This window comes from Salvelinus sp. IW2-2015, linkage group LG2 (genome assembly GCF_002910315.2).
Source record: "Salvelinus sp. IW2-2015 linkage group LG2, ASM291031v2, whole genome shotgun sequence".
In the NCBI taxonomy this organism is placed as follows: Eukaryota; Metazoa; Chordata; class Actinopteri; order Salmoniformes; family Salmonidae; genus Salvelinus; species Salvelinus sp. IW2-2015.
Genome location: NC_036839.1, coordinates 16,772,280 through 16,794,395, shown reverse-complemented (window position 1 = coordinate 16,794,395; position 22,116 = coordinate 16,772,280). Strand labels below are relative to the sequence as shown.

The 22,116-nt window shown below is 41.5% G+C and overlaps 1 protein-coding gene across 1 annotated transcript in view; it reads right to left on the bottom strand.

The window, feature by feature from the left end:
- Positions 1-17,269: 17,269 nt before the first annotated feature.
- Positions 17,270-22,116, bottom strand: part of LOC111975927 (ATP-binding cassette sub-family C member 4-like) — a 49,930-nt gene continuing 45,083 nt past the window's right edge. The window contains exons 31-32 of the mRNA XM_024004601.3: positions 21,101-21,235; positions 17,270-19,609 (exon numbers count right to left, since the gene is read on the bottom strand). Of these exons, the coding sequence (XP_023860369.1) occupies positions 19,514-19,609; positions 21,101-21,235 (231 nt within the window). The 3' untranslated portion in view covers positions 17,270-19,513. The remainder of the gene's footprint in view (positions 19,610-21,100; positions 21,236-22,116) is intronic.

Below are 22,116 nucleotides of genomic sequence, written 5' to 3'. Positions count from 1 at the left end.
GTAGCAAAGTACAGAGAGATATTTGATGAAAACCTGCTCCAGAGTGCTCAGGACCTCAGACTGGGGCGAAGGTTGATCTTCCAACAGGACAACCACCCTAAGCACACAGACAAGACAAAGCAGGAGCGACTTCGAGATAAGTCTCTGAGCTTGAGAGGATCTGCAGAAAAGAATAGGAGAAACTCCCCAAATACAGGTGTGCCAAGCTTGTAGAGTCATACCCATGAAGACTCAAGGCTGTAATCGCTGCCAAATGTGATATCATTTTTTTTATTTCATACATTTGCCAACATTTCTAAAAACCTGTTTTTGCTTTGTCATTATGGGCTATTGTGTCTAGATTGATGAGGGAAAAAAACAATTTCATCAATTTTTAATAAGGCTATAACATAACAATATGTTGAAAAAGTTAAGGGGTATGAATACTTTCCGAATGCACTGTATGAACACAGCTACCAACATGAAGGGCAGTTTTCAGTATACTCACTATGGGCCAGTTATTATAACATGTACTAAATGGAATTACTTCATTTAGGACCCAGAGTTGTTCCTTGTCAGGCCACGTTGTCCGGAAGAACTCCTGCAAAGCAGGTTTGAGTGTTTTTAACCGGAAAGGCCCACTAAGTTTGCCTTTGTTGGGCCTAGGGAGTGTGATAAGATCAGTGAAAGGGACCAGTGTCCTGCTGACTCAGCCAGTCCCTGTGTGTCATTGTCTCTCTCACACATACAGACTGGGTGGCCCACCCAACACCTACCATACATGCCAAACCGTGCCTGCTCAACACTGTAGCCTACTATATCCACAGACCATCACATGAAGACAGTGTTCTGATGAGGGATTAGTTTGCGTGTCTCCAAACCACCAATACGCAACAACAACAAAAAAACAAATAGGCCTATAGGTCTAGAAATGCATAATAATACACAGTTATAGCATCAGACGTCTGAATGATGATAAAAATTATCCATGCACTGAAGATGAATTGAGTTATGTTTATCTATACACAGTGTGTCCATAAAAAGTGAATAAATGGTGTGATCAGAGAGAGTGAGGCTGCTCCCAGGACCCGGGCAGTGCTGCTAGGATATTGCTGCGGAGAGGTGAACGACCGGCTGCCACGTTCAGTCAGTCACTGTTAATCATTTTTACCACGGCCAGCCGTATAACATTACTAAAGGGGAATTGCTTCAGTCTGGTCAGTGCAGGGAGCAGTTTGTCTAATCACAGTGCAAATAAGGTTTGATCACTGTCCAGCGTAATCTAGTCCACACGCTGCGTTCACAGCCCTAAATCACGGAGCAGGGAGGCTGCAGGTGCTGCCTCACAGACAGTCCTCCCCCTGGGGGCTGTAGACTGGGGAATAAACAGCAAATAAATGGGAGTGCTAGGGAGAGGGATGAGCTGATTAACTCGCTGCAGGGCAGTTTCTCATTATCCCTGTACCTGCCTCAGACCCACCCAGGCCCAGAGTCTTTAGCCCCGTCTGTCTTTCACTCTCACTGGGTGCTGCTGGCTCACTCCAGGCATACCAGTGATACCTGGGCTGAAGCCACCGGTCTAATAGTATTTGTACACTGGGTATGGAGGGGATAGCTTTGTGAGTGTGTGTGTGTGTGTGTGCTTGTGTACGTATTTGTGCTGTAGCCGAGGCCCGTGCCATCCAGTCTTCCCATGCGGTCTCTTGGGAAAGTGCTAATGTGTCAGTTCCATGGCTCATTTCTTTCAATTACACTGGCTGGTCCAGGAGAGCCTAACAGAGGGCCACAGACAGCTCCATATGCACACAGCCATCACTGCTTATCATGGGCCACTCAGGGACTATTCATATAGCCTTCATTGGAGATGACAAATGGGTGCACATCCTGTCTGTAAACAAGAGTTGTTAGTTATATTTATCTCAGGATTAACATTCTATTAATTCAGGTCATGTTTTCTCCGAGGCATTTTAGATAGCAGTCACATATGATCATGTGATAACAGTCAAATCTGTGGTCATTTACCACTATAAGATATTCTGATAAAAGTCCTCTCCTTCTCACATGTTATCACCCAACAATATGTATTTGCAAATAGAATATCCAGTCAAGTTAGACATTGGATTGAATAAATAATACCCATTATAAAACATACATAAAACAAACAAAAGAGTAAGCTGTAAATGTGGGCATATTTCATAAATGTGATAATTATTGGCCTCCAAGTCCAAAGCTCACATTACCAACATAGCAATTATAGACTGAAAAATAGCAACAGCATTTAAATGCTACCTCATTCTGCCACTGGTAGAGTGTTATCTGCGCTCCAGAGAAATAGAGAGAATATTCTATTGTACATTGTTGATTTAGCACATCATCTGAATATAAAGCATTATCCAACATACTTTCAATGAGCTACTCTGTTTTCATTGTGCTTTTCCCTATGGTTTCTAAGCAAATTAATTAACATGATACAAAAAAAAGGTAGAATGCAAATGTTGGAGGCCTCACTTTAGGCCTGCGTATCCTTTTGTTCCACTTTATTGGACCAAATTATTTAATTGGGTCTCTCTGATTGTGTGCAGACACAGGAAGGAACACAGGCCATTGTGAGCATCCATACAAGCCACAATGCAGAATCAAATTCAATTCCCATCAAAACTGCTGCTTGCCACAGAGGCCACAGCGGCCCAGGAGATTAATGAAGATCTGCGTTAAGGCAAAGCGCGGGTCTGAGATGGGAGATTTCTCCCAAATAAAAAGGGCCCTTCACCAAGAACAAAGGGGGCCCTGAAAAGCAATGGGACGTTCGGAGAGGATGAAATAAATCAAGATGAAAAGAAAGGAGTTGGGGAGCGAAGGGAAACGGTCTGAAACAAACCAATTTCTTTCCCTGTGGTTCGATGTACTTTTCTAAATCTACAAGTTGAAACGTATCATTTGGACGCCTGATGTTTTTGATATATGGCACATACTTGTTTTGGGGCAAGAGCTGGGTATCAGTCCAGAAGTAAGAAAATTATGATTTTCTTGGGATAAACCTTTTACAAGATAACAGGTTATTTAAAATGTTTAAATATGAGATAAATATGTTAACGATAGCAATATGAACTACAGTATAGAGCCACAAAAACCTGTTCTCACATGAAGACAAACAAAGAGTTATTCATCTGTTTATAGTAGTTGTATTACATGTATCAATGCATTATGAGGATCCAGTGTGAAATGCGACATGCTGTACAGGAGGGCACACAATGACTGACAGTGTCTGAATTAAAAGTCTTTGTCTGCTTTGTTCCTTATTATAACAATTATCTGCAGGGCGACATACAGATGTAAGATCTTAATTTGATAACTCTGTTGCTGAGCTTTCTCCTACACAGCAGGAAATGCAAACGTGTAGTGTATTTGAGTTTTCAAAAGGCTTCTAAAGTTTGGAAATTCCACGTTGAAATTTCAGACTTGATTTGCCCTAATGAAAAACGCATCAAACCCGACAAAAAATGTCCATGAATTATAATCCACATAAATCACATTTCCTGTTGCTGAAGGATTATTTTCCTGCTGTAGCTCAAATTAAGATCCTACATCTGTACTTCAACTGGATTCAAAAGGTGTGTGAAGTGATTTTGATTCTTCATTTGTTGTGATGTGTTTGGTATAACTTCAGTGATTTGTTCTCTGAATACAGCTTGTGTATGTGGTGGCCTGTCAACTTAGAGTTAGAGCAACACCATCTATTTGGTCTGATACCTTTGAATCTCTATGTCCCTTTGATCATGTTGTGAGCGATTAACACTTTCTGACATAAGCTTCAACATTTCTCAATTTTCTCATTTTAACACTAAGATTGAGGCATTTCAAGTCTAAAGTATTGTATGATATTTAAAAAAATAAAAAAATCATCATTCTCAATCCTAAGTATCCTTTCAAAAGTAGTATTCGCATAACAATGTCGTTTTTTACAGGTTTTGACCTTGATTTCAGGTGAATTATGATAATGGTTCATTGTTAATGCATGGTCTGAATGTCGCTAGTTTCTTCCATTCTGAAAAACGAGATTAAACCGAGATCACAAAGCAATATTCCATTCCAAACTTTTTGGGCGGATGCCACCCAAAACAGTGCACTCCACTCTTTCACATTCTCCGCATGGTGTGTCCCGGCCCGCCATATTTACTTCATTTCCCCGGATTCATAGATGCTGCTCGCTGGAGCAGAACATTCCAGCTGCCACCTGAACATCTCATTATTTTTTGAAATATCAAGCTTGTATCTTCTTGATAAATAATTCGCAATAGTATAATGTATCAGACTAGAACATATTTGCAGGGGGCCATGGAGGTTAAAGTGCCAATCTCACCTTTTTAATTTTTTTTCGCCCTGAAGACAGTGATTTCCATATATAGAGTGACCAGGGTTTGTGTTGAACATGAGCAATCGGGATGAAGCGTGCGGCGACACATATTGCTGTCAGAGATTGGAAATGAGGCCTGCTAACCTGTAGGCAGCCTCGCCGGACCAATCAGCTTTGCGCATTGCCAATGCGTTAGCCGCAACTAAAAAGAATTGTGACTGTGAAGTTTTTATCGGAGTCGTTGACAAACATTACTCTTTAATGCAGTTTTGTAGAAATGCATTCTTATCCCTCTTGGAAGGCATTTATCTACTTGAAACCTGCAAAATGGTTGCCACAGGGAAGGATTTCTTTTAATAGACCACAATAAGCTCAGTATAGGACACATTCTGATTTGGGTGAGAGATAGGGGCCCTGCCTTATATTCATGGAAAATTGTTTATCTTCAAACAGGAGGAGAGAAAAGGCAATTTTACAATAGCATTTTAACTTTCATCTGAAATGATTCTTTTCACTCATAAATTGTTCTTTAGAATTTTGAGGCAGGTGCTTTTCAAAGTGAATATTAATCTGCAAGAGGAGACATCATCGAATATGAATAGCAACCACCCAGGACAAATACAAATAATATATTGCTGCATGAAGGGTAAATATAAACAACATTGTTGCTGCATTTATCAATTCAAGAAATATATGTTTTTGTATTTTTACTAGAACTCAGCAACATTTTATACAAATAGCTGATGATAGATATCTTTATAGTATCTAGACACATTTTCTTTTTAAGAATTTCCAAAATGATTACATCCACATTTTGGAGGGAGTAATTAAATGAATCCCATCCCAAAAAGAAAGTGTTCTGTGGGAAGCAAATGATCCATGGACACTATTCAGATTTGGCTACTTTATGCACGAGCACTTTCTCTTAGGCCTATAGCTTGGGGTCCTTTTCTTGTGGGGTCCCTGTGATATTTGGGCAGGGCCTATCTCTGAGACAGAGCCCAGTGAGCAGGGGACACAATGCAGGAGTGATGCAGAGCAGGGCCGGGAGACGGGTGGCCTTGTGCACTCTTAACGCCACTCTCAGGAAGCAGGGACAATAAATCAATAGACTGTCCCTCTCCGGCAGGGGCCAAATGTAAATACATCGAAAAGAATCCAGAATAAAACAGACTGGTAACTGAAACACGCAGACTCAATAGGGGGACTCCTACAATTGAAATGCCTTTGTGACGCTTCCCTTACAGCTTGCACCCTGAATCGCTCCACTCACACCAGCATGGCAGGTCATTGCTAGTCTTTTTTTTGTTTTGTCTGTGCTTCAAACCTGAAACTTTAGACTACAAACCAACAGGTACGATGCCACACGCTCAGTACCTAAAGTAGTTAGATTGTGCAACAAATTTCAGACCTGCTATATGATAAACAGACGTGCCACAATAAAATAGGATCCAACGCATCACCAGCAGTGTAGAGGCTGTAGATTCTGAGTCCACTGCTGCTTTCCCGATCCTCTTCAGACGAACCACAGCATCCTCCTAACAGTATCAACCTACACTGTACAGAGCCCAAAGGCACAGGCAGAGAGCTCTCTGCATGTCAGTGCTGCACGCCACAAGTTCAATTAATGAATGCATAAAAGGTTTAGGTTTTTTTAATGAGAGAATCTGTTGTAGCTCTTTATCGAAGCACTTCATATTTCAGTGAGGTGGAATGTAGCACATTTGCGAGGCAGAACTAATGCTATATAAATCTCAAGTAATAAGCAGGTCCCGGGGACATCATCTAAACGAAGATTTTGTAGCAATTTGAACCTGCCTGCAATTTGATTCCAGCCTTAAGTGCATTTGTTTAACAGGTGCTTGAGATGCAAGCGTTTCCCCTCCAAAGTGTTGCTATGTCTCCTTTATTAATTTCTGGAATGGTTGTGGGCGGGAGAGTGTGAAGAAAAAGGGGCGTTTACAAACACTAATCAAAGGTTCAGAGGGGGCTGACTCTTACATTCACCGTATCTACTTTTTGCTTAATTTACAAACTAATGATTTAAACCCCCACAATCTGTTTGGGGTCAGCTCTTGTGTATTTTGGATACGCTTGGCTATTAGCATCACTGAAAGCTTCAGATGTGTCAAGGCTGCTCCCCCTCCAGTGGTAGTCACCTACTTTAATTTCCCTGCAGGCCTCAGAGGGGGATGGATTCAACTAAAATCACAAGCTGTTTTGTTGGCAATCCTTTGTGGCCTATAATGAATCTAATGAATATAAAGAGAGAGAGAGAGAGAAGAGGGAGGGAGAGAGGGATGGAGGCGAATACATTTTGACCACGCTGTGTGGCTTTTACTCGACGATTTGTGACCCACAACAATGGGACAATGGCGAGTGTTTTTGTACCCTTAATTTGCCTTTGTGTTTCAGCTTCATCACTTTCACAGCACCGCATTCAAAGTCGTCAGTTAGAGAATAACTGCTGACACCACCGTCCCCCAGACAAAAGGAGGCTTTAAGATGAATCCCTATCATGGAGCCGGTAGAGCAGAAATTGGGAAAAGAAAACAGACAAATCAAAATGAGTATTTACCAGGGGTTCCTTAATAGAGCCCTGAGGCACTCCGCTTCTTGTCTAACTCCACCAAACCGTGTTAGCAGCTCCTCCAGTCACCTTTTAAACCTGCACTCCATTTACTCAGCCACCTCGGAGAGGACTTGTAGCAGGAGTTTGGCACGTTAATTAAAGTGGTACATCTGATAGGAGTGTGACTGTGTGCAGGTGGAGCCCCAGTGGAGTAGTGGTGTAGCTGTCAGAGAAGAGCACTGATTTCACAGGCCCCTCAGGTGGCAGGATCGAATTAACAGCTCTATTGTTCACCTCTCAAACCCAAATTCAGGTCAGGTCTTAAACTCCAAAGAAAATCGAAACTTTTAAGAAACTCTCCTAAACACGTGTCTAGTCTACAAAAAAAAAAAAGATCGCACCAAAGTCAGACACGCAAATATCATACCCCCAAGGGTCTGTAACTTTCTCACTCATCATTATTCACCATTCATTCAGGACTATGCGTAATCATGGTAGCATCCACATTAATGTAGAAGTGTTAAGAAACATTCTATTCTCCACAGAAAGAATGACTTTTGGTCCCCTAAAATGGGGGGACTATGTACAAAAAGTGCTCAAGGGTAAAGATACCCTCAAATTAAAGCTGACAGTCATTGTATCATTTCAAATCCAAAGTGCTGGAGTACAGAGCCGCCACCCAAAAATGTGCCATTGTCCCAATAATTTTGGAGCTCATAATGGAATCCTGCAAATCAAAATATGTATGCTTTGTAACCATAAATATAGCTTTTTTGATACTTTGAGGGTTCTCTTGTGGACACATATGCACATTTACAGGGTTGTTGATAAAAAAAGGTGGTGTGTCACTGCTTTGTGTGAGTATGTTTCCCGGTCCCTATAATCATTTGTATTCATAAGCTACCCTCCACTTAGCAGCTGCCTCTGTGCATTGGAGATTACCATTATGCATCTACAGTGCCAGGGATAAACATCTTTCCCCACTTTTAAAGTTTGCAAGCATGAGGCATATTTAATACCATATGACTTAAGCATCCCTTCAGGTATCACTTGCAATCTTTTTTTAATTCTATATACATTGTTCAACTTTAATGGGTATCTAATTTGTGTTATCAGCTTACAGGGCAGTAAGTAATAATTTGCATGACTGCCCTAAGTAAATATGCTTCCATAAGAAACCCATAGAATAGACTCTGGAATGGATTATACTCCATATTGGCTATGCCCCGATGATCAATGCTTTTAGAAATAGAGAGAACAGATAGTTTGGTCTGCTGGCAAAATCTTTAAGTCAAAATTGCAGCATTTCCCAGGAAACCTCTCTACTTGTAGATGTTCGTGATAAGACCCTTCAGCCCCATGCTAGTTTTGCCTCCTACCGGAGTGTGATCCGATAGGCCTGATTCCTCCATAAGGTCAATACCAGGTAAAGTACACCAAGCTGAACAAACACATCATATGGATTTGTACTTGAATTATTCCATCCTCTCTGTGGTAATACAACAACAGCACTAAAATGCAGGAAGTGCTGTCACTTTTAGCTTCTCACGCTCTAAATTGTCCTGCCCTGTTCTGTGGCCCTGTTATGTACACAACTGTGTGTATTCCTGTGAGTGTGTAGACAGACTACTGTACAAAACTGTATATCTGAGTGTATAAGTATTCAGGCAGCAGTCATCTTTTTCATTTTTCCCCATAGAAACCATTCCGGTCTGACCAACGATAACAAGACTGAGCAGACTGAAGGTCAGTGTGATTACTTGAACCGGTTGGCTTTACACATAAGGGGCTAACGCTACTGATAACCTTCTGCCACTCGCAACACTACTAATACTCCTTAAGACACTGAGAAAGCCTCTGGCACCGTTTGATTATCTGAAACCACTTTGCCTCTGACAGCTCTGATAGTCTACCCAGTACACTCTACCATATGGAGGAACGCTTTTCCTTTCGATTACTGTAAAGGATTACTGTAAAGGATCAAATCAGGTGTAGTCACTGGCATACTGCACACCCCCGCAAGGCGGGGGGGCCCTCTCTCTGCCCAAAGGCAATATGTGTAGAATTGCAGGAAATGAGCTTTAAAATGGCACATTTTCGCTTTGCCCCATGGCAAAGTGTAGAATTGTAGGAAATTAGCTGCCCCCCCCCCCCCAAAAAAAAAAAACAACCWAAAAGACTAAATAAATAAACAGACRTATGCCTTGTTGTTAAAAGAGTCTGATATTGGGTGGACACTGAATATACACTGAAGTTAAAGCCATTACTTAAGGAGTAAGAACATATGCAGTGTAACTAACAATACAAGTCTTGACATATAGGCCTTGATAGAACATAGCAGGATGTTCCATTGTGTGGGGTACATCTCAGAAGAAAACAGGTTGGCATTGTACTGGGTTGCATCAGGCTTGTGGTGTGTTCATGTGTTCTGGTTGTTAGCTTACCAGACAGCTAATCACCATGGTGGTTGGTGGGAGTGCCACTGTAGGAGGCTGATTTTAGGAACATGTCAGAATTATCAATCAGACACGCAAATGCAAATAGCAACAGACAGGCTGTGACGAACATTAGAACACCATCTAAAGACTACCATCGGTTTTTGTTAGCTATTTCCCTCACAGCCCACAGATAGTATTATGGTGCATGTACGTGGTATACCGGTTTGTGCATTATTACTGCCAAGTTGTTTTCAGTATACTATATCCCATTATACCTGCATCAATCAAACCTTCAACCAACTGACTACCGTTGTTAGGCAACCTAAGCTGTAGGTAGTACAGCCTGCATAGCAAAGTAATCACTTGGCCATGCGACCTCATTGCCATGCCTACAATGATTTGCGATTTGCTAAACTATTAGCAAACACCTGACAGTGTGGTACTGCCTCTTTAAAACCACGCTGGTCAAATATACATACGGCTAAAAGGTCTGCCCACAAAGATTGATTCAAATGCTAAAGATTTTGGATCAAAAGTGACTCTGATTAAAGCTATCGGTTTCAGCGCCATAGAGGTGACGCTATTTTGCATGTGTCTAGTAATTTCTCCCACTTGGTGGAATTGTTGTTAACGTGGATATAATATCAATGCAAACAATATTAATAACCATGACGTGAGGAGCTGGGAAATGTCACTTAATCAATGAAGACAAATCATGTAGACAGTCCTATGATTATCTGGAGGTGTGTGAATATTAATGCTACTGTCCAAATCAATGGAGGGGTTGCATACATTGTCTCCTCAGTGTAGCCACGGTAAAGAGATTTCTTCCTATTATATCCCCGTTGCATCGCTAAGAACGATCCATTTGGGAGATGCTAAATGGCCATAAGCTAACAGATCATAGTTGAACAACAAAACATTAGTGATTTTACACTTTTCCGCAATCAAATTGGGATGCTCACATTTCAATTAACGTTGGTTTATTTCGGTTGAGTGTAATTAAGAGGGTTTTGAGGGGGACATAAGAGAGACAGGTTCATTGTCTGGGATTATTCCGATGTACATAGCATTAGTATGTAGCACGGCGCTCTTCAATTAACTGGTATGAGAAACAAGACATTACTGTGGAAACTGGGCAGGTGACAGATTATTTCATTAATTGATAAGATGGCTGTTAATGAAAATATCAGCCAGGAGCGATACAAGTCAACACTCCTACTTCAGTCCACGGAACACACTTCCAGGGTTCTAGCAGGAGACAAGGAATCACCACAACACACGAGTTCATTAAATCAAAGTGGAAAACACCTGACTTGATAATGGATGTTATATGACTAAGCGACACCACAAGCAATAGCTTGAAAAACTAAATTCAAAACAATCCACAGGAATACAACACGTTGTTACAGCACATTCATACTGTAAATAAATACAACTTCCACAGAGACTCTCCTGCACTGTCCTACAATATCTATCAGCACACCGTCTCATGACTACCCAGGGTGAGTAACCTAACTAGGTATATAGCGTGACATTATTGTATCAGTGTCCATTAAGTCACTGAGAGCAATCATAACATTCCTTTCCTCAGGGTCTGGCTGGGCCAGATTAGGTTGTAAAGGATGCTGCGGGGGTCAAACATACCACATCTCCCTACAATAATGGCCCTGAATATCAGTTCCATCTCTCACCTGTAATCATTGGCCGGCATTAAAAGCATTTTTCAATGGAGGAGACTTCTGCATACTTTTCCAGCGAATGCTTTTGAACTGGGTATAATGTCATCAGTGCTGCAGATATTTTCTGCTTTTGTGCATCTATCCACGGATAGAATGGCTAGGCCTATCGGTTACACACTGGGGGTGATGCATATGCTCTCTAGAACAATGTTACAAACAGATTAAGACCATGATACGCTGTCCATTCTTGTTCCGTGTCATTTTTCAAAAAGGTTTTTTGTCTTCAAAAGAATTGTTCTCCTTAGAGATAATAACTGGATCTGACTTCCTTCACAGGAGCACAAAAACACAACCTTCTCTTTCCATCCAAATTGACTCAACTTAAAAAAAAATATGTCTCCCAAGTGTCGCGCACAAACCTTCACACAACAGGCCACTTTAGACGTCGTGAGCTCACCAAACAAAGTTAGCCGAGGACAGGACTAGTTCAGTTTACTGTGTCAAATTCAGGGGACTGGGGAGAAGGGGGTCGTTCAACTGGCAACAATAGCACACATTGACATCAACACAAGACCGGGGCTCGGAGAAGTTGTTTCCTTTACTTCGTTTTCTCCGTTTCAAACTTTCCGTTTCTAACTTTCACTTCCAAACAGATGTAGTGTCGATTGAGCAAGAAAGTTGTGTACATGCAACAGATACCCTTTCTTGGCATTAAAGACTAATATTTTGACATTATCAGGCAATATAAGCTCATTGGGGGGGGGGAGGTCTAAGGTTTTTGACTGTTTCTTTTCATTCTATGACTGTAATACGTGTCAGATTATCTAGCTTGCAGTCCATCTGTATTACTGTTTCAGATTCACTCAGACGCATTATAAAGACATAAGGCTTATATCAAACCATCCTGTGTGTGAGCATTCTGTGACAGTCGTTTCAGCAGATGGTGTCACGATAATCTAAGAATGTCACGGTATTAAATACATATCACATTTCCAGTGACAAAACTGCAAGATAAAAGCAAGTGACTAAATACCTTATGCAAAATAAACTTTTGTGAAAAGCACAACTGTTCATTGCATGAACAATGTGCGATTTCCTTTTTGGAATATCAAAACGTGAAAATAAGTATATGAGAAATCCTATGAGAAGAGATACAAAACAACAGTTTAAAACAGTAATGAATGGACAAACGGAAGTTGTTTGAGCAATTGTAGAGCAACACGAAACAGCCCAGTTAGTATACTCTGTCCCACTTTATCAGGCATCTAGACCATTGTCCATGGGGAGTTAACTTTAGACTGACTGTTTACTGGCTGAAAGACTAGGCATGCATCTGAAGCCACACAGGCAAGATAATGTATCCCAGGCCACAAAAGCAGACGAATCACTGTGCATTAAGACTGACTATACAAAAGGCAACAATGGCTTGCATAAACACCATTTAGAACTGTTCACATGGCATTGAAGAGATGGGCGTCGACTCAGTATTGCAGCAAAGCCGGCGCATTGTGCTGAGGTGAAAAGAAGTCTAATGAACAGGAAGCCTTATTTGAGAGAGCTGACAGTAACCATACAACGGCGCCATTGTGAGCCTGCCACCAACCCTGTGGGTCTCTACATTAGGAAAAATGATGAGAAAGTAAGCCCAAAAGACACACTGGGCCCTTGGACTGACGTAAATGGAGGCCAACAATAACAGGGAACACAAGCTGTCTGCACCTTTACCCAATGCTGCACGTTTACATGCACAGAACATCACCACTCAGGGTCCTGATTAAAAGGCCCTGGACAGATGGAACGTTGACGTAAATTTGGAAAGATTTACCAGGAAATCCTTTAATTTTAAAAGCAAGTTAAAATACATTTCACACTTTTAAAGTAATATATAGTTTAACAGGGAAAACTTGTAGACTGTCACACATAGGCCCATGTGTATACGTACACACACACACACACACACACACACACACACACACACACACACACACACACACACACACACACAACACACACACACACACACACACACACACACACACACACACACACACACACCCTGCCTCAAGCTCCATCAATCTTCTACAAAGGGATGACATCACCAATAAGCATTCCCTCAAGCTTTAAGCAATAAGTAATGTTATTTACTGTTGAGATAAGCCCTCCCTATTGTCTAGCCCTCCACTTTGCTCTTCTCTCTCGCAGCGGACAAATCAGACAGCATTTTGCTAAGGTGACAGAGCATGCATAGGATTCAGAGCTAAAGCATACAAAGGGTTTCCTATTTGGTGGCCTTTCACACAGGCCACAGGCTTAGCCAGTTCAAAGCAACAGGACCAGGTAGAGATCATTGCCACTCTAAAACCGTTTGTTTTTCCAAAGTATCTTCCTCTTTTTTTACACCGTATAATAAGGCTTACTTTGTATGTGATGTTTTAAATTCATAGTTGCTATTTCATGAAGCTAGTTTGGGGAAAAGTATGAAACTCACGCTTTTGTGAGTATTGTGACCTCTCAAATTTTGTACAGATCACATATTTTGTTATAAATTATGCATTCCTGGAATTTCATAACTATGCATTACAAAGTGGTATTGATTACAAAATGTGGTGGCTGCATCTGATTAATTTCCATGAAATTGCGATGAAAAATGACTAATCTTGATTTGACAGCTAGGCTCTGTCCAAAGACAGTTTAGGGTAATAGAGCATACAGCAGCCAAGAGAGCCTACCTTTGCACTTCAGACAAGTACACATGCCACCTAGCTATATAATTGGAGGTGTAACTAGTATCCCGGTCTTAGTAAGGTCAGGTAGGGGTGGGGAGAAAACTGCTGAGACAGCATGGTATGCCTAATAGAAAGGGAAGTGATGACAAAGTGGCATAAACAATAAATAGTCAGCGTTTGTGTTAATGGAAGCGTTTGTGTTAATGTCAAACCTTTCAAGTTTTCAACCTTTTGGATTCTATTCCCTTACATACAAGACGAATACAAAACATGCTGATTAAAAGTGTGGGGTGAAGGCTAACCATTTTATTTACAAAGATTTTAGAGGAAATCGAGAAAGTTAAGTCACATAGTTCTCCCAGTTTTTCAGTTCCACTTGAGTTGAACTTTTACAGGGAAAATAAACAAGACTGTGTGGTAATAATTCTAGTCTAACAGACAGGAATCAACACGGGGAAAAATACAACATTTTTAACAAGATATAATGCCACTTCATATCATATTTCATCAAGTGTCAGAGCAAGTCTCTTAAAAGATGCCATTTGTTGTTTGTTTTTCGGAGCGGTACATAGACAGTCATGAAAGGCCTTGGGAACTTATCAGATATTCAGTTTGCCGGCGCTTTAGAAAAGCTAAACACACAGTCTCAGGGGAATCCCTCAAGACTCCCAATCTCTCCCCCATGTCACCAGGGAAGAACAAAGCCCCCATAGTCATTTCTCCTAATTTCACCACAGCCTGTCAAAATCCTGTTTTCCTTTTCTCCCTCTCTTCAACAAGTACTTTATGCTGGGATCAGTCAAGTCTGAGCCGCCCACAAAAACCAGCGGCTCTCGCTACGTCGTCTTTCAGCACAAAGTTTGACACAACAACTCCCTGCCATTCACTTCCCTACACCATGCAATTTGCTTCCATTTGTCAAACAGCAGTATCCCTCACAAAAGAAAATGCTGGCACAATAAAAAGTTACAAAAACATTGTCCCATCAATCCAAAATGGCCACGTGACTAGCTCTTTATTAACCCTAACAAAACAACTTCCCACAATTTGCAGTACTTTCTCTTGTTATGGATACTTCTTGTTACATTATGTTTCACTCAATTGATAATGAAACACCTTTTCACAGAATAGAATGTCTTACACCTCTTTAAAATCAGCAACCACCATATCATATGTCTCTTAAAATGCAGACGGGCTGACTGACACAGTCTGAATTCATCCATCATGTCATTCATTGCCTCCTCATTGTGCTGATTCTGATTTTGTATTTGATTTCTTTGGGATTAACTTCATTGTGTGGCCGGATAGGTTTCTCTTTCTGTTGCTCAGAAGGCTATTATTTATTAGAGCTACATCAGCACTACGTTGACAGCATTGCTATTTCCCCACCTATTCAGATATGTCTTAAAATTCCCCTATTATGTGAAACGTGGAAGGTATCAGGTTAATAATACTTATTGTGCCAACTTTGTTGTTGCCATTCTCGCGGCGGACGTTATCGAGGGGCGAGCATAGGGATATACGCTGACTGTAATTGTAGATTGTGCCCCGAGTATTCCTATTGTGGCGGGTGGCGTGCGCTGCAGTCCCAGATAGGTTGTGAATGCTGTCAACGCTGTGTCAGGTGTATTAGCACCTCGGAGAGCCAGGCTGCTCCAGCTGCTGTGCGCCGAAGCCCTCCCAGGGCCCTGGCCACCAGCCTGACACCCGACACAAAGTAATCACAGATCACAGCGTTTAATCACTGAAACAAGCACTCCAGAGGATCGCAGTGTCAATATCCCACTCTCTCATTATCTGTTTGGATTGCACATCCACACTGTCAGATAAACAGAGTGGAAAATTAAGATTAAAAATATGGAAATTTCATTTCAGGCAGCCGGCTCCTCTCACTGGCCCATTATGCTATTGATTACCTCGGAATTCAATTTCTGTTTCAATGTAAACTTTAATCTATTCGCAACCCAACAATTCAACTCCCCTGGGTCTATTTGAGAGTAAGTAACCATTTAATATGACGGAGGCTGAAAATTCACAGCCGTTAATGAATTGTGTAAATCAGTCAGCTTTTAAAGCACCTAATGGCCTGCAGTTCACGAACCCACATCTCGGCTCCTTTCTAGAGCCTACTTAACCAAGGCTAAATACTGCCATTTAGACATAACTATTTACTGACACCCCTCTCCAAATCTGGGATGATTACTGCTCTCAGTTTGAGGGGAGTCAAGTACCTCTCCTAGTTTGAAGAGATAATAGTATATTTAAATTATAACATATTTGGTTACATTCCTTGATGATTAAAATAAAAGGTAAAAACTAAGAATGTTTAATTGTGAAAATGTTGTTCAACTATGTGTATGGTTTGACCTTGTACCACTTACAGCCTGTTGTGTTGGGGGTGTCAGGGATAAGACTAACTAAGGGTAAGGTACCTGAGGTGAAACGACATTCACACAACTTAAGATATGGATTTATCTAAAGAAAATTATAAGGTTATGACAGTTTGTACACTGAACAAAAATAAACACAACATGCAACAATTTCACTGATTTACAGTTCATATATGGAAATCAGTCAATTGAAATGAATTCATTAGCACCTAATCTATGGATTTCTCAACTGGGAATACGGATATGCATCTGTAGGTGGGGGCGTGGATCAGAAAACCAGCCAATATCTGGTGACCACCATTTGCCTCATGAAGCGCGACACATCTCCTTCGCATAGAGTTGATCAGGCTGTTGATTGTGGCCTGTGGAATGTTGTCCCACTGCTCTTAAAATGGCTGTGCCAAGTTGCTGGAACATGCTTTCGTACACGTCGATCCAGAGCATCCCAAACATGCTAAATAGGTGGTGACATGTCTGGTGAGTATGCAGGCCATGGGAAGAACTGGGACATTTTCAGCTTCCAGGAATGGTGTTCAGATCCTTGCGACATTGGACCGTGAATTACCATGCAGAAACATAAGATGACATGACAATGGGCCTCAGGATCTCGTCACGGTATCTCTGTGCATTCAAATTGCCATTGATGAAATATAATTGTGTTTGTTGTCCGTAGCTTATGCCTGCCCTTAACCATAACCCCACCGCTACCATGGGACATTCTGTTTACAACGTTGACATCAGCAAACTGCTCGCCCACACAATGCCATACACGTGGTCTGTGGTTGTGAGGCCGGTTGGACGTACTGCCATGGTAGAGAAAAATTACTTTCACTTGCAACAGCTCTGGTGGACATTCCTGCAGTCAGCTTGCCAATTGCACACTCTCTCAAAACTTGAGGCATCTGTGGCATTGTGTTGTGCGACTTAACGGCACATTTTAGATTGGCCTTGTATTGCCCCCAGCACAAGGTGCACCTGTGTAATGATCATGCTGTTTAATCAGCTTCTTGATATGCCACAACTGTCAGGTGGATGGATTATCTTAGGAGAGGTGATATGCTCACTAACAGGGATGTAAACACATTTGTGCACCAACATTTTGAGAAATAAGCTTTTTGTGCGAATGGGAAAGTTCTGGGATCTTTTATTTCAGCTCATTAAAACATGGGACCAAGACTGTACATGTTGCGTTTATATTTTTGTTCAGTATATTTACTCATGGCAAGATCATAAAAAAGCTAAGCAAAATTAAAATAAATAATAATAATTGTCTAAGTATTCAAATAATACAGTTTTTATTCATTGGATTACATTCATATTGCATCTTTAATGGTCATATGGTGTCTTGATTTGTTGCATGGCTTATTGATAAAGTTTAAGAGTCAATCATCTGATGGTAGTAGTCCCACAAACTGAAACAGTGAATCAATGGTTACAGTTCCATAACCGCATACATATAACATAAGCAGCATATGTAGCTCAGATGATCAGAGTGGGGAAAAACATGTTGATAGTACACACAAGGATTTTCTTCAAAAGCATTCATGCCTTTCGCATCATTTCATAAGCTCTTTGAGTGGTCATCTAGTATACATGCGAACACACAAACCATCTACTTCTGACCTGCTTTTCATCCACAGCTTTATTCCAAAAACAGAGGTAGCAATAGTCATTCTACGCAGAGTGCAAGAAGACCAAATCTGGTCTTAAAAGACAATCAATGAACACAGTGCAATTACAAAGGATCGATATTCTGATCAAGGCACAATGATTATTGAAAACAATAAGACATGTATCCTCTTCTATTTTTAAACAAGTACAAAATCAAATTTGACTTAAAAACTATTCACTCACTGGTCAAACCCACTGTCAGCTAGGTAGGTTTTATTCGGAATAACCTAAAATGTGTATCCAACCAGTATAAGCTACTTTTTTATACACTCCACACCCCTAAATCTTTACATGCAACCAAATGCAGGATTGTGAATAATCCTACCCCAGGGGCCATGCAACACACATACAAAAACAAATATCGCAAAACAATCAATACAACACAACCAGTCATTTGTTTCAATAAAAGGCACACATTGCTTTAAACAATTGCTCCTGGGCAGTTATGGACCCATAGCCTATGTATGCTGATCACGTGACACACCGAGGTGGCACCACAGCTCCCAGAGGGCTGGGAAATATTTTTTCTTCTCCTGATGGTAAACAGGTAAAACTCCAGAACCTAGTTATAGCAGGAACCTTAAGGGTTGCCCTATTGCCTGGGGCAAGTGAACTGAGCAGTCGGGCAAGTTGAGCTTGCTCTAAAGTCGCCCCAGGTGATTTTGTTTTACTGAAAACAACAAGAATGTAAGGAATTCCAGTAGGCTAAGCCTAAAACTAATATTTCTTGTTTATCCCTATTGTTTAAGTGAAAGGCATTTTTGGCAGTTAGGAAAGTTGTTAGGAAAGTTGGCCTTCTCTTTGGCTGTTCCATTAGGCAGGGGATTTTGATTTGAACACAACCAAACATATCTCGCGTCGTGATACAATTTGCCCAACTTTAGTCCCACCCTGTTCAGCTCCCGTCACCCCCAAACGTTCCCCTGCCCACTGCTTCTCACCGCTTTCCTTCCATTGGAAACGCTGTAGGGCAGGCCCAGGGATTGAAATGGCCACTACCCCCCCCCCCCCCCAAAAGTTCCATCCCAAATTGGATCATATTCACAATTTCTCTTAACACAAATAAATTGGCTTAGGCTGTGAACGTTACCGCTTCATTTCCCCTAGCCAGATGGGACAGGTCGCATAGAGGCCTACAGTTGCTCAGACTGATACAGCATGTCAGATCACTAATGTTTAGGTGTAGGCTGCTACAATGTTTCTGTAAAGAGGTTTTGCTTGGGTCTGTCGGGAGTGAGTTCTTACCTTGTTTGCTAAAATAATATCCGAGTCTATAGACGTGCGTCATGCCTGATTCGCGTGACCTGTGATTTTCATGAATCTGACAGGTCAACACCCACACAGCACTCTGATGAGAAGTACATAGTGTGCGAATTGACAGATTAGGAGGCAAGGCAGGTGAGTCTAAAAAAATTAAATAAAAAAACAGTAGGCCTACTTAGTCCCTGTTTTAACACTTTTGCGTATTTAAAAAGAAGTATTAACCCAAATCATAACTGGTGGGGCACTGCCCCATATAACTGAAAAGTGCTAAAGCAAAACGCCTGATCGCCACACCTTTGCCAGCGGTGTTGAAGAAGGCATTGTGAAATCAAGAGCTGGATAATATTTGGTCACCTCTGGTACAGTATGTGAGGCATCCTCATGGTGTGGCCAGCACAGAGGGCCACATTACAGGGGTGAAAAGGTCAGACAACGGTGTCACAGGGCCGTCTCAAAGATGACACAGCTCCCCTCGGACGGTCTCAGGTCCGTCAGTCCGTTGATCACATTGGGATGGCTTTTGTTCATATGAACCTGAAAAGGTATAAGGAGAGCAGAGTCACACAGATTCTACTGTAGCTTGTCGTTTGAGGTAGAATCTGTGAATGGCTGATTTAGGATGGATCTCAGACTGGATTGAGGAATTTGTCTCCCACAGGAGCACGCAAAGTGGTTATTTTGGTCTCGTAAGAACTTTGAAATACTTCGGCGATAATCACAACATTAATGTAGACTTCAAACACACTGGTTTCTTACGGACTATGCTGTTTAACATGACAATTTATCACAGATACAACATCTAAAGCAAAATGATCTTGATACATACAAAACACGCATTTAAAATGGCTATTGAAATACTGTTGTTTTCCACAGAGAGCCAAGAGGTGTCCTTTTATCTAGTTCCAGCCGGCACAAAGAGGCAATGACAAACCAAGTATTTTGGCAACACGAAAGCACACGGAGAGGGGAAAACAGGTGAAAACGGTTAGCCACAATATCAGATACACTCCCAACTCAGGGATTCTCATTCTGCTCAGACAAAAGGAACGAGAGGTTGGTATCAGATGATTTAATGTATTTAAACCTTGACTGACAACTATAGAAAGTTCCCACTCGGTTTGTGAGACGTCTCAGTATTTAATAAGTGGTGCTAGAGAGCGGTTCTGGGAGTTGGAGTAATCTGATCTGGAGAGAGCAACCCACAATAAAGAAAGGAGACGTAAGGGCCTGAACAATGTCTCTACCAATCCGCCACTGTGCAGGAGAAGACGATACCAAATAATACGACAGTGTGCTGAGTCTTTGAAATCAGTATTTTACCCATTTCAGTCTGTGGCTGGGGAGATTCAGTTCTCCTGATAAATTTGTACCAGGGACAGAGAGAAAATGAAATGATGCCTACTTTTTCTTATTTCACAAAGACCTGTTTGAAGTTGCAATATCGTATCTGTAGTCCCTGACAGATGCACATAAAAATGGAATTGAACGATGAATAGCTACCCAGCCCTTATCTGGAGAGTGGCTGAAGGGGAAATACATCACAAATGAATTTCAAAGCAAAAAATATAAGGATGTGCTCTATTACAGTAATCCCCATAGGAAGTTTATCCCAAATCGAGACAAAGTTAAAACCCAATATTTCAAAATAGATAAAGAGCAAAGAAAGCTGCTTTTCTAGAATGATCTCTGAAATGATTTCAAAATTACATTTTTGGAAATAGATTACACGGACGATTCATTAGATAATATCAGTCATGTAAAATGACAAAAGGGACATTTTTCGCATGAAATTAAAACTTATGGTATAGAATATAGAAATGCAGCTACATAAACAGCATTACACACTTTCAGTACAAATATTCACAGAACTCCCTTGTGTGTACGACTGACTGTTGTTTTGGGCAAAGGGACGCCAGTTGTTATAAGGCGTGTGTTATAAGGATTAGGGTGAGTGTAGCTGTGTGCACTAAGAGTGCTGACTGAGTTAGGACAAAGGAGGAGGGCGGGGTTGGTTGGGTTGGTTACCTGTTTGGCTGCATGGAGCAGGGAGGCTGCCTCTGCCTTGCCTGTCTGCTGGACCGTCTGGTAGAACACTCCTTCCTGGTTCTGAAGCAGAACGTAGGGCTCATCATATTCCTGGATCCTCCCAGCATCTAGAACCTGCAATCAGACACAGGAGAGAGTAGTAGGGCGTGAGCCACACAGCCTATATACTTTAATACTTAAAAACTAGCCTTTCAGCTGTTTCACTGGTGAGTGATCCACACAAGACAATAGAGGTCGAGTGAGAAACAGTAGTTCTCTGCTGTCTCGGAACCATCCATTTCATGTGACTCACGCCAACAACAAACACCAGGGCTTGTTATTGCCTGACGGGGCTGTGGACATTCCCTGTAGCTGCTGTGAAAGTGTGCGCTGACGGTGTCAGACAGAAGATCAGGCCTAAGCAAGGTTATCCATGCATTTATCCATGCATGCATTTCAGCACCGCAAGGGTGGTCCTCAACTGTGTCAAAGGCAACAATCACACCTTCAGCTCGCTTCAGAAAATTACCATCATGTCTCTGTCATCACATGCAATGTAAAACAGGCAAAGAATAGCTCTTATTCAAGGAGCTCCATAAAGGCCTAGCATTACATTCGGTCTCCCTTTAAAAGGAGCGAGATCTCCTGAAAATAGGCAAAGCCCACTCTGTTACATCTTAAGCCTCATTTTGGAACAGTAACACATAGCATTGTGTGAACAACAACAGAACACTGTATTTCTCTACCGTAGCTAGCTCCGTAGAACATATGCAGGCCAAAGAGTTTCCTACTCAAGAAAACTCTTTCATTCATCAGGGGTGTCGCTTAATCATTTGGACGAGGCAATTCAGGTGGGTCCCAAATCTGTTCTATCAAACAGCGTGACAATCTGGGGGCGTTTGACACGGGGACAGGTGTGGAAACGTTCCCGCTGTGTGACATTTGGCTTTTCCTCTTGCCCATCTCAACAGCCATTTACCGGGTCAGCCAGTGTCCTGGAGGACAGGAAACAAATG